Source organism: Balaenoptera borealis, assembly GCF_965194805.1.
Source record: "Balaenoptera borealis genome assembly, chromosome: 9".
Classification (NCBI taxonomy): Eukaryota; Metazoa; Chordata; class Mammalia; order Artiodactyla; family Balaenopteridae; genus Balaenoptera; species Balaenoptera borealis.
Genome location: NC_138873.1, coordinates 3718739 through 3731968, shown reverse-complemented (window position 1 = coordinate 3731968; position 13230 = coordinate 3718739). Strand labels below are relative to the sequence as shown.

General features: G+C 43.1%; 1 protein-coding gene across 1 annotated transcript in view; it reads right to left on the bottom strand.

Moving 5' to 3' along the window:
- Positions 1–5215: 5215 nt before the first annotated feature.
- PDE10A (phosphodiesterase 10A) overlaps positions 5216–13230 on the bottom strand; it is a 299172-nt gene continuing 291157 nt past the window's right edge. Inside the window, 1 exon segment of the mRNA XM_082404536.1 lies at positions 5216–11993. Within this exon segment, the coding sequence (XP_082260662.1) occupies positions 11876–11993 (118 nt within the window). The 3' untranslated portion in view covers positions 5216–11875.

Here is a 13230-nt window from a genome sequence, read left to right as displayed (position 1 = left end):
TCCTCTGAACATTTTATATAAATGAAGTCATACTGTGTGTGGTCTTTTATGACCGGCTTCTTTCACTTAACATAATGTTTTCAAGGTTTCACCCATGTTGTAGCAGGTGTCAGTGCTTCATTCCTTTTCATGACTCAATAATTTTCCATTGGGTGGAAGGACCACCTTTGAGTATACACTCACCAGTTAACAGACATTGGGTTTGTTTCCACTTTTTGAATATTATGAGTAATGCTGCTGTAAACATTTGTGTACAAGGTATTGTATGAATAAGTTTTTATTTTTCTTGAATATGTAACTAGGGGAGGCATAGCTGGGTTATATGGAAACTCTAAGTTGAACATGTTGAGGAATGGCCAAACTGTTTTCCGAAGTGGTCACACCATTTTGCAATCCCACAAGCAATGTGTGATAGCTGTAGTTTCTCTGCATCTTTGCCAAAAACGTGGTATTGTCTGTCTTCTTTGTTTTAGCCATTGCAGTAGCAGTGACATGGTATGCTATTGTGCTTTTGGTTTTTATTTCCCGAATAACGAATGATGTAGAACAACTTTGCATGTGCTTATCGGCCATTTGTATATCTTCTTTGGAGAAACGTCTATTCAAATCCTTCGTCTATTTTGAAATTGGATTGTTGTTTTATTGTTGAAAGAGTTTTTTATATATTTTGGACACAAGTCCCTTATCACATCTATGATTTGCAAATATTTTCTTCCATTTTAGGGGGTTGTCTTTTCACTTTTTGTCCTTTGAAGCACAAATATTTTTAATGTTACTGAAGTCTGATTGATCTATTTGTTTTACCGCTGACAGTTTTGGTGTCATATCTAAGCAACTGTCACCTACCCCAGGGTCACTTGGTCAGGAATCTGCTAAAATGCCAACTCATTAGAGACATCCACCGCGGTCCCTCACCTCCTGCCCTGCTTTTCTCCATCACAGCTGTCCCCATTGGACACGTTATGTACTGTCTTGCCCGCTTCTCATCCGTCGTTCCACACTTGCATGGACACTCCCTGAAAGCAGTGTTTCTCTTGTTTTCCTTCATGGCTGGATGCTCAGTGCCTGGGGCAGAGCCAGACTCGCGGTCGGAATTCAGCACCGCCGGGGAAATGACAGCAAAGCTGGCCGAGCGCCCGAGTGGCAGCACCGCTGGCCAAAGCCTCCAGAGCAGGGGCACGGGAAGCTGGATTCTGCAGAGCATGTTGGAGGGATGCAAAAGGGCCAAAGCAAAAGGCAGCACACACGTAAAGAGCAGAGATCCAAGGAGGACTTTGTGAGCTGGAGAGCTATTTACAAATAGCAGTAAGCGCCCTGATAGAAGAAAGCACCGTCTTGCTGTGAGGGTCCGTGTTACGTGGCAATGCCTGAGCTGCGGGGACCAGATATTTGGCTGAACAGAAGTCTCGGTGCGTCTGGGAGGCTGTTGCTGGATCAGATGAGCATTGGAATCAGTATAGCCTCAAGCGGATCGCCCTCCCTAGTGGGGGTGGCCCCATCCAAGCTGCTGGGGGCCGGAACAGACAGAAGGCAGGGGTGGTGGGGTTGCTCGCTCTGCCTGACCCTGAGCCCGGACGCTGGTCTTCTCCTGCCCCTGGAATGAGACTCACACCATCGCTGCTCCTGGCTCTGAGGTCGTAGGACTCAGACTAGAATGTAGAAGCTAAGCCACCAGCTCCCCTGGGTCCCCAGCTTGCAGGCGGCAGATGGTGGGGCTTGTCAGCCTCCGTAATTGCGTGAGCCAATCCCTCGTAATAAATGCCCGTGTGTGTGTGTGTGTGTGTGTGTGTGTGTGTGTGTGTGTGTTAGGGTCCTACACAGAAACAGAGCCAGCGGGATATATATAGACACTCGTACGTACGTACAGACACATGTAGGTGTAGAGCCCATTGGCTCTGCTTGTCTGGGGAGCCCTGACTCATACTCCTGGGTTGACTCAGTTGGACCGTGAATGTTAATAGGATATTGAATAAAAGTAGCACTTTTATTCTGAAAGAGAAGCAACGTTTACAAAGGGAATTTTAACACTTCCCTTAGTGAGGAAACTCCGCCTCGGTGATAGCGCCGCACTAAGATTCGTCAACACTGTGATGCACAGACGCACGTGTTCACTCTAGTAAGTTCCATGTCACTCTCAGGCCGATGCTGGCAAAGTAGAAGTTAAATAAATCTCTAAACTATTGGAACGAAGAATTTGAAACCCAGAATAAGCTATATCAATATAGCAAAGACACATTTCACTGGCCCTGAATTCAGTGAAAAAAAAATTAACCATTTTTCTAGAACTGTATTTAACTTGCCTTGATTTCCTAATGTGTCCAAGGTGGAAACTGAATTCAGGCATGATCGGGTCAGTTGTACTAAATTTACTGTGTCCTCAAGTCCCTTGGGTTTTAAATCAGTCAAATTAAAAGCCTGTCTCCCTGCCCCATTCCACCTGATTCTGGGTGTGGCCGCAGGGAGACCACGGTACCGGGGCGGATGCTGTCGTGCCGGCTCAGGAGCGGCTGTGCTGGGTTGTGGCCTGGTGGGGGGCGAGGGGGGGCTCTGGCACTCTGTCCTGCCTGGTCCTTGCCCATCTGTCCTCAGTGATGTCCCCTGAGCCAGTCTGTGCTCCTCCGGCTGGCTTCTCGGAGGCAGTGTCCCTCCCCCTTACCCCCCAACCACTCAGCACGTGCTGCCGTCACAGGCAGGAGGTCCGCGGGGCTGTGACCCCCAGAGCGGGGCTGTGACCCTCCCCCCAGAGCGGGGCTGTGACCCCCAGAGCGGGGCTGTGACCCTCCCCCCAGAGCGGGGCTGTGACCCCCACAGCAGGGTTTCAGCTGCAACCTGCACCCACTCTCCGAGCTCTAGGAGAAAAGTGGGCGCCAGGATCCTGTTGACCAGATTCCACAGGACAGGTCTGGGGTGAATCCCCCCCGCACGGCTCTCACCTGGTGGAGACAGCACGCTGACACCTCGACAGCTTTCTTCTCCACAGTCCGTCCTCCCTGGGGCCGTGCGACCCTCAGTACCGGGGCAGAACGGTCTGGAGACAGCTCTTTGCAGCCGGATTGGCAGCTTATAAACACCCATAGAAGCGTTTCTCTTAAGACTTCATCTGAGTTTCCCCATGTGATTTTGCAACTCAGCAGCTGAGCGCGGTTTCTCCCCTTTGAGTCCCCGTTCAGGTTCTCATCGAGGAAGGGCAGGGAGGGAGGCTTGCTTATAAAGCACCAGGTGCTCTGGGGCCGGTCTTCACTGGCGCCTCCAAGGTTCCATGTGTCTACATTAGTCAAGAGGCGCCTTTACCGGCAGGCAGTGAGGCCAGGCTCACCAAGGACAGCAGGGTGCTTGCGTGTGGGTCTCTGGACCTGGACTAAGCTAGCCTGCTTTCTCTTTCATCAGCTATTTAACTTCCTTGGGTTTCATTTTCCTCACCTTTAAATGGGGGCAATAGCATGCATAATTTATAGAATTGTCCAACACTGAGTTGATACAAGTAGTACCTAGAGGGCCAGGCGCATAGTAAGTGCTCAATGTATGTTAACCTCTGTTACTTCCGTCCGGGCGTGGGGTGCAGCCCTGTCCCGAGCGAGCACAGTCAGGAGGGAGCAGATCACTGAGCGGAACAGAGATTCCTGAACAGACGAGGGAACCCTCGTGCTGCTAAGGATGCGCTCAGCAGAAGCCAGAGGGAGGTTGTTCCAAGAGAGAGTCCATTACGGGGCGTGTTCGTGAAAGGACATGTGGGAGGAGCCAAGAACAGGTGCGCCTCGGTATGACAGAGCCACAGAGACGGGAGGTGTAGGAGATGCACCCAGAGTGCCAGCTGATGAACCCCGACAGCTGGTTCTCTAGTAAGTACAGGCCCAGCAGAAGGCCACTGGCAAATTTCTACGGGGAGGATGTCAAGAATTGCACAGGCTCCTGAGCCAAGTTATACTGTTTTAAATGAGACTAGGTTAAGCACAAGGAGGCCAGAGAGCGTCCAGATAGGTAATTGAAAGGTGGTCCGATAAAAGAGGAAGTGGAACTATCTGTGTGGCTGCAAGTACAGAACTAGCGTCTCGGAAGAAAAATCATAAGGCTACAGATTTCAGGACAACTTTAGCAAAAGCTCTCTGGCAGCCAGAGCTGTCAGGCAATGGTCTGGTTTGCATTATGGGAACGTGTCCTCCACCCCTGGAGCGGTGTCCACTTGGAGGACCATCTACCAGAGGTGGCGAGTAAGTGACCTCGAGTTGCTGGTGGAAGGTCAAAGCAGTGACCCTCAAGTCCGAACTCTGACAGTCATAGTTTCACACGGACAGAATTCAGTTACCAGGAAGGCTTAGGAGACAAGTGTTTTGATGCATGGCCTCTTTAGTTACTGCCAAGTTAAGCAGGTAAATGTTATTTTCTTAACATATATTAATATAATAATGTATCTTACTCATGCTGTGTGTTAGAATGTTTGACTTTTTTTGTTGATGACTGAGCATTTACCATATTCTAAGAATATCATTCTGAGCAAGAATTCTCCCTAATCAATGACACGGACATCAACAAGGCTGACATTATCGAAATGTATACCGTTACCAAATAAACATTTGGAAGTTGGTGTTTCAAATAAATGCCTGGTTTTATTTTCTAGTCACTTTCCTTTCTCCCCTCAACATCATTCGAGGAAAAATCTCAACCGGCTCCCTTTTACGTGATGGTGGGAGAGGGGCGCGGGGAGGGCGGAGAGGGATGCAGGAACAGCTTATGGAGGTTTCTGTTTCATCAGGCTCCGTGTCCTCTTGCCAACCGCATCATTTGTGTATTATTTGGAAGATTTAAAAAAACGTCTTGTTAAATACGTGAGATTCTCAGGTCAAAAAATATGCAGTTTCCCTTTTGTCTCTCCCAGAACTGGGCCTCTGAAAACAGTCATCACAGGAGGGGACAAGGGCACAGCAAGTCACAGCAAGGTGACAGAAGGCCTCGGGGAAGGAAGACTTGTGTCCTGCCCTTGACTCCCAGCCGCCCCTCCCTGCACTTCCCGGAACATCAGGCGCCCGACACACTTGCTGAATAAATGTTTGCTTAATAGTGTTGTGTTTTTAGGGTTCCTTTGGTGTGGAAATAGCTCTTGGTTATGGTAAGTCTGATGGAAAAGTCAAACCTGTGCAATAAAGATAAGGGCTCAAATTCAGATCAGCTTTACAGAGAACCAACCTGCAAGCTCAATGACCAAATAAGTTTCTGGAGATATTAGCTCATGAAATTTATTTTTAACACAGTAAACATTTGACACAGTTTCACAGGAAATGAATATTTAACAAAGATCCTGTCCACAACGCGCAGTGCTGTGTGCTCAGAGAGCCGTCCATTGGTGAGAGTTCGGCGTGCAGAATTCCATTTTAAGGTCTTTCTACGTTCGTCGAATTAACAAGGCCGTGGACACCTGTGTTTAACAATGCCACAAGTCTTTATTCCAGGAAACATTTATTTCATTGACTCCCAAATGTAGCTCTAATATGTTTTTGGTGAGAGAGGGTCTTGGGATGCGATTCAGCTTCAACTGTCTGGTCTTAAATATTTATCATTTCCCTGCCCACCTGATGGCAAGCAGAGAGAGTCAAATAAACACCATTACTTTAAGCGGAGTTTTAAAGATGAAGCCATAAGGATACTGATCACGGCTTAAAGATTATGTGAGTTTAGCTGAGAACATTTTTTTTTTCCTAGCAGAGAGAATCCCAGCACTTAGTGTAAACACGCACGCCACGTGGAGTCCTTCCCACTCTTTAGCCATGTGGGCTTGGACTGGTCCTGGGAGCCCTGCCAGTGGGGAAGCTGTTTCAGGAAGCAGCCTTGGCACTGGGGCTCATGAGTTTTGTAACATGAAGCACTCTTTCTAAAAGACCACACTTTTCCCAAAGAGTCTTTTCACTTTTAAAATTACACAGTGGAGTTAATACAAATCATCGTGTAAAATTTAACGTTTTATGTTGTCTCATCCTTTCTGCCAGGAAATGGCTGAAGCAAACATACCACGTTGCTCCAATGTGAACTTGGTCTCTCCTCTGCAGACAAGGCCTGGAGAGTTTGCACATGAACTTTTATGAAGCTGCAAATATCTCTTACCTTCCCCACACGTGAGAACAAATGATAAACGTGAAAGGTGATATTTTAAAAACTCTTGTATTCAATTATTCACACCGAAGGATAGCCATTAAAATTATGAACATCTCTACATATATTGCATGTATCATATATATATATATATACTTTAAATGTATAATTACATATCAACAAAGGGTTCTTGCTGCTCTAAGCATGTAAGTAAAACAAAGATTTTGCAAAGTAACACCCATATATGCATATATACTGGCTGTTTGAATTATGAATTTATTTACAACTTGCCTAGGTTATAATCAGTGATTATTGTTATATTATACAAACATGACAGTAAAGGTTTCTCTTAAATACAAAGACTGCAAATGAATACATGAAAAAATTACACACATGTACAATATTTATAAGTTATAAATGCAAAGTTAAGACCTCTTTAAATTATTGCACTTGTGCATTTTACAAAGTTTTTATATGTCGTACATATAAAATATTTTTAAATTTATAACTTATTAACTGTAATGAAGTTGGATATTGTTAACTCAAAATTCCTTCTCCTTCCAAAAGTGAGCCCATTAAAACTTTGGATACAGATCCATCGACTCTACAAATCAGCTTATTATGAGCATTGTATTTTTGACAGCTTGTAACCTGTATTCCACTCCAGCAGCTTCTGGTCAGCAAGGAGATTATCACCAGCAAACTCTTAGTTGCCTTGGCTAGGCAGGGATAGAGGATCTCCTTTGTTCATAAGGACTTGTTAAAAAAAAAAAAGTCACCTCTTCTTTTCAGAAAGAGTCAAGATGCTGCATTTCTACAAATTTTGGTAACTGTTTCACAGTGTTCTGGGCACGCACACTTTTTCCAGTGGGTCACTGGGTGGGTTCTGGTGAATAGGTGGGGGTCGTGGTATAGAAACACCTTCTACAACTACATCTACTCTCAGTGTGCACACTAAGTGAATATAAAGGGCATACACCATACAACAGGTCATATGGAAAAGAGTGTTCCCATATGTTGTTTACACAGTATATTTGCGATACGGCACAAGACTGGGAACTAAAGAAAAAACAAAAGCTGCAATGCCCAGGATAGGATGATATTTTAGGTGGGCTAGGGTACTGGACAACACACTTGTAAAACTTATCCTGCAATAGGAATAAAACCTTTCCACTTAAGCTTCAGTGAATGTATGGTTCCTCAAAAATATTAGCTGAAACTTGATGTGTGAAAACCGACTACCCTAATTGGCAAGTGTGATCTGGCTGGAAGTTTCGGCCTGGGTCCTGGGGTAACGCTCACCCGTGCCCAGCAGGGGTACACGCAGGTCTGCACCCTCTCAGGGCAGTCAGCTCTGCAGGACCTTCCACTGTCAGTCAGAGAAGGGAAAAGCTTAGAGTTCGGATGAAGGTGGTAATGCTTCTTTGGATTTCAAACGTGTTTCTTGTCTTTTACTTTGTCCCATCTTTTCAATTTAGAACCAGAACAGCATCAAAACTGTTTTCTTCCTTTTTTTCTATTCTTATCATCACATAAATGTATCTAGTGCTTCAGACAACCAAAATATCCAGTAAAAAAAAAAAAAAAAAGACAAAAAACAAAAAGTGTAAGCACTGCATTGGGTATCACTAATTTAAACTTAAGTGTTTAAAGAAATTGGCAAAATGTGTATCAGGATAAATACTTAACGCAAAGGTAAAAATATACTAGCCATGCGCTACAGACAAGCCTGGGGAAACCATCACTGACAGCATACTAGGCTAATTTATATTTTACAGTGATTTAAAAATCAGATTAATACTTGCAATAGAAGGGATACACTAAGGTGACTAAATGAATATGTTTTTAAAGAATTAAATCCTGAATAAAATCAGCAAAGTGTAGAAAGAAAATACATTTGAAATATACAAAGATAGAAGTGATTTTCAACATCTAAATCATGCATATGTACCTGAAAAACCCAACAAAATCACATGATAATCAGTGTCACAGCTCTTGGAAGTTCTTGCAAAAAAGATTGAATCTGAACAGTTCATCGGTTATGGTCACAAGGGTGACTGTGAATGAAATAAAATAAGGGATAGAAATCTGATAAGGAGAGAATGATCCTAACTCATTCCACTTGATAAAATTAACCATGGATGTGTCCCTTGAAATGTTTTTAATTATAGTTAAGCAAGAAAGCAAAACAATGAATATATGAATGAAGAAGTAAAATTACAGAATTTAAAATAAAGGCACAGGCCAAGGTATGGTGAATCACTTAGTCCTATTAAAACTCAGACCTTACTCTGGGTTAAAAGACCAGCAACATAATACTCAAAACTAAATCTATTAAGCAATCCAGGAAGCTAAGAATTTATGCATCTATGTGTATCATGTACAAACATAGCTACTGTGCTTGAATATACCAAGAAAGCAAAATTCACTGAGGTTGATTGCATAAAATAAAGAAAGCATAATATCTGAAAAGCATGCTGAAAAGAGGAAACCTACACTGAACAAATCTAGTTCTGAATTAGCTCTGTTTTTGCTGCCGTGAGAACAAGTCACCCCGAGCAGCACCGTGATTGTCTGCACAGATGCTTTTCCATTGAGAGAAGAGTCAGGATGGAGGACAACCGCATGTGACTAATTCAAAACCTGGTCTCTCTTCCAACATTGGTTTCTCACGTGCTTCTTAGAAATAACTAAAGCTGGGAAATGGATCACAATTCCTGCCCTAGCAAAAGGGTCATTTTTGAGAATTCCTTTCCACATTAATTGCATTTAAGATTTTCTATTTAATTAAATCACAACTAGTAATTAATCAGATACTTGCATTTTTTAGAATTTTATTCCGCTGCCCGAGTTCAATAGTTCACGTTGTTAGCATGCATTTCCAAGAAAATTTCTAGTTAAAAAATATATTCGCTATCTCTGAATGGAATAATTGCATTTGATGATAAAACTGTATCTATTATAAATCAGCACAACCAATAAAAAACTTTGCAAATCAAATATTCTACATATACTCACAGCTGGTTACCAAATTTATACTGAACAGGGAAACTTTGACCCAATATAAAATATCACTTTAATGAGAAACTCATCAAAACTTTTGGCGATAAAAACCATCTGCCCTTTAAAGAAAAAGTCTGGGGAAAAGACGAAACAGAACTCAAAAGCGTGTCTGCTAAATCAATCTGCCGAGATACAAAATACTCCTAACTGTGTGTTTTCCAAAACAGATTGTTAACTAAATATCACTGCATCTGAGACCCTTTCATTTTAGGTAAATCTATGATTCCTAAGTCAATCTTACACATGGTAAAAGTAATAGTAACAGTTTACATTAGAATACAGTCCTTTGTTCAAACTTTGTTTCTATTATGACTATTTCACAAGAAATCAACCAACCGATAACTCCATACACGTTTCTTTGGGAAACTACTGCTCAAAGTACAGGTCACATAATGCAATACACCTGGGTATGCCAAAATAAGATACTTTTCTCTAATAATCATGTCAGAACAGCAACCTTAAAAATGCAAAAATAGCCAGAGCATTCCCTCCCCCATGACTGTTATCTATTTCAATAAGCAGAATTCATGCACTCTTTTAAAATCCTTTAAATTAAACAATAGTCTTCAATGATATTTCCTGCCCCCTTGCAATTCAGTCTCCAGGTTCAGTTAGATGACCTAAGTAACTTTTGTGATTAAAGTTGAATCTCATGGGTCCAGTTTCATACATTTGGCTGTAGAAAGTTTGGATGTATGCAACTTTGTAGAATTCAGTTCTGTGAATACATTAACATGAGAAAGGACTCCTTCTGGTCAGCTCTATATCAAACCATATATACATTTTCCAACACGAAAAATCACTTTTTGAAGAATGGGGCTGATTTTTACTTTTCAAAGATGTGTTTGCATCTCTCTCCCTTTCTCTCTCTCACACATATATGTGTGTGTATCTACATACATGTGTGTACCTACATGAATGTCTATGTGTGCACAGCTAAACACATCCGTGTGTGTGTGTGTATCTAGCCACAGTGGTATTCTCTCTCTTTTGTTATTTCATTTTACCTCATATTGTATAATTATAATAGCAAATGGAGCTCCCTGGCAACTTTCAGAAGCCCATAAGGAAACTGAACACACAGTGTTAATTTTAAAATAAGAACTATGTTCGTGTATAGCTAACTCTGCTGCAACACAAATAAACCATATTATAGAAACACCTGATTTCATCATTTTTGCAAAAACCAAGCTCATATGAACAACAATGTGTATAGTATTGGATGTGTAGAAGAATATTTTTAAAAATTTATTTTATTGAAAGTAATATTCCAGTTTCCTGCTTCGAGACTCGTGGATAAGCCATTTGTTACGGGTCAGCCTAGCACTTCTGAGACTCTAATTCCTTCAGGTCAGGACTAGCACAGCTTCGGAGGTTACCAAGTCATCGTGCTAAAAATCTTTAAAGCATTAATATGCACCAGAAGTGACTGGTTTATAATCCTTGTAGGAGGGGGTCCAGACTATTACTTTTGTATATTTTTTCAAAACATTCACATTGTAGAGTAATATGAGCCTACCAGAACTGATACAGGAGAGACTCTGCAGACGCAGGTGTCTCTGTAGATATTTGATCTTGAGCAGAGCAAAGAGAACAGAGGTGGGCCCGGATGCAGCTGCCGAGGGCAGAGAGCTTACGAAAGACCATCCAGAGCACGAGCACGAGGGGAGGACAAACAGGAGATGGATGAGCGGCTCACAGTGAAGACTCCAGGAGGCTGAAATGTCATGGTTTAATTGATTTTAAGAGAAATGTATGGTCTTGTAATTAAATAATTTGTAGAACAAACCTTCCACTTTGAATGTGAGTTTAAGATTTTGCAATGACATCAAGTGAAAACATAAAAGAATCATTGTTAAAAATTCACATTTTACATCCGTAAGACTTGTCTGTTGAAAAAAAATTGTATGCCTTGCTTTTATTTTGTTCTTTATGTAAAGGGTTTAGGAAATTTGCCAAGACTACAATAAAGAAAAAAAGTAAAGAAAACAATACTCTCTGACATTTTTTGAATTGATACTTGGATTTCTGAGATTTATTATGATGTATACCTGCATCTCTTTTCAAGAGGATAGAAAATCTGCTTCCTTTAGTGTTAAATTTATTCATCTAAGCCCTTTAGTATAAGCTTAAAGAATACGCTTTAAGTCCACCTAACTTTTAATTCATGAGGCTCTGAAGAAGAATCGAGTTTCCATCACTGATTGCAGAAAGGCGCTTCTTACTCTGTAACCTCGATGCCACGTGTCTGAGGCTGTCTGCTATGATTCACGCTAATTACAAGTAGGTCACACATGAACATCCACAAGAGTAACATGTAAAAGTTCCTATTTATAACCAACAACATCAAAGCAACACTGGTGTTAGAGCCAAAGTACAATATCATAATAGTACCGTTTTAACCCTCACTGGAAAGATACAGGGAAAAGTACCCCCTTCCGAATAATTGTCCGTTTCCATTAAGGCCTCAGCTATGTTAGCCCATTAGAAAAGGCCAGTTCACAAGGAGTCACTGGGGCTGCGGATTTCTGGTCCTGGCTGATCACCGTCGGCGACGCCGTACAGAGGAGGCTGGCAGGGTGCCGTCTACTGGATGTGTTTACTTGATGGTACCTTCTTGAAGAGGTCTGCATCCCAGTTGCCAGGTGTAGGTTCCCCCCACAAAAATAAAAGGAAGAAAAGTCAAAGAAGCAAGATGAACACCTTCAGGTGGGAGGGCTCAGGAGCGCCATCAGTCATCGATCTTCACAGGCAGCCTCTCCGAGGTCCCCTGGGCCGCCGGCGGGTTCGAGATCCACACGGCACTCTCCTCCCCTCGAATCACCTTCTCCCACTGGCTCAGGTTATTCCTGGAATAAGAGATGCAGCGACAGGGGCCGTTTCAGAAAGGACTTCTGGACTCTGTCCCAACAATCATCCGCACCGTCCTGTGGCATAACTCAGCCTGATGGCTTTTGGGTGTTGTTTTGACTCTGGTGACCTTGATTCTAACCAGCTTGCAGGCTCCCAGCCTGTCCCCCGACTCGGCACCACAGCTCAGTCTCCTCAGAGGAGCCTCGGCCACCAAAGCCCCGTCCCACCAGCTCGTTTCTTAGCTGGGATTCACTGGAAAGGGGACTGAGCCAACGGGTGACCACCGAGGACACGCGGGATGGGAGGAAAGGGTGGAAGGGGGGCCGGAGCCGCAAGTTCATCCACCAACGACACCTCCGGCCAGACCTTCCCATCCCATGGGGGGAAGCGTGTGTCCCCCCGGGGCATCTCCATCCCCTTCACCCCACATGCGACACCGGGGAGAAGCCTTATTTTGAACACCGTGTCATGTATTAGAAAGGCACCATAAGTTACACCTGCTACAAACTTTTGAAATTTCCTCGTTACGAGGTTGTATTTGTGCTCCGGTGGCCTCTAGTCTCAAACGCAGCCGCACTCCCCCGCCTCCTAGTCTTCCCCTCTCAGTATCTGCAGGTCAAGGGTTCCAGCATCTTCCTCTCCTCCGAGGGTGTGAGGACTCCCGCTGCCTGACCGCCACCCTGCTGGCCCCGCTAACCTCGCAGAGGCCTCACCAACATTCCCCACCTTGCTTTCTCACACGCAAAGTCAAAATCAGAAGGGAACCTTAGCATTAGCAAACACAAAATTCATGCAGAGCACACCTGCTAAGATACCTTTGGACAAAAGAAACCCCTAAAAAATAACCTGAAAAATGTAACACTTTAGCTTTTGTCCTATGTCACCAGGTATCATTTTCCCAGAACCTGAAGAGATTTTTTGATATATTGGAAAAATAACACCCACTAGCTTTGTTGTGTTTCCTTGGATACAATGATACATGATGAATTTTTCAAGTTTTAATCATATTGAAATGACCTTTAAGGGATTATGGGGTTTAGCCAAGTCCGCAGTAGCAAGAAGGCATCAAAACTGCTGAGACAGCTGAATAACAATCCCAGAGCTTGATAATAATAGCAAGTGTTCATCCTGCTGGTTCTAAATATTTAGTGCAAATATAGAGAATTTTTGGACAAAAAGAACTTCTGAGTAATGCCTGCATCGATTTTTTTTTTTTTTTTTTACAACATGTTG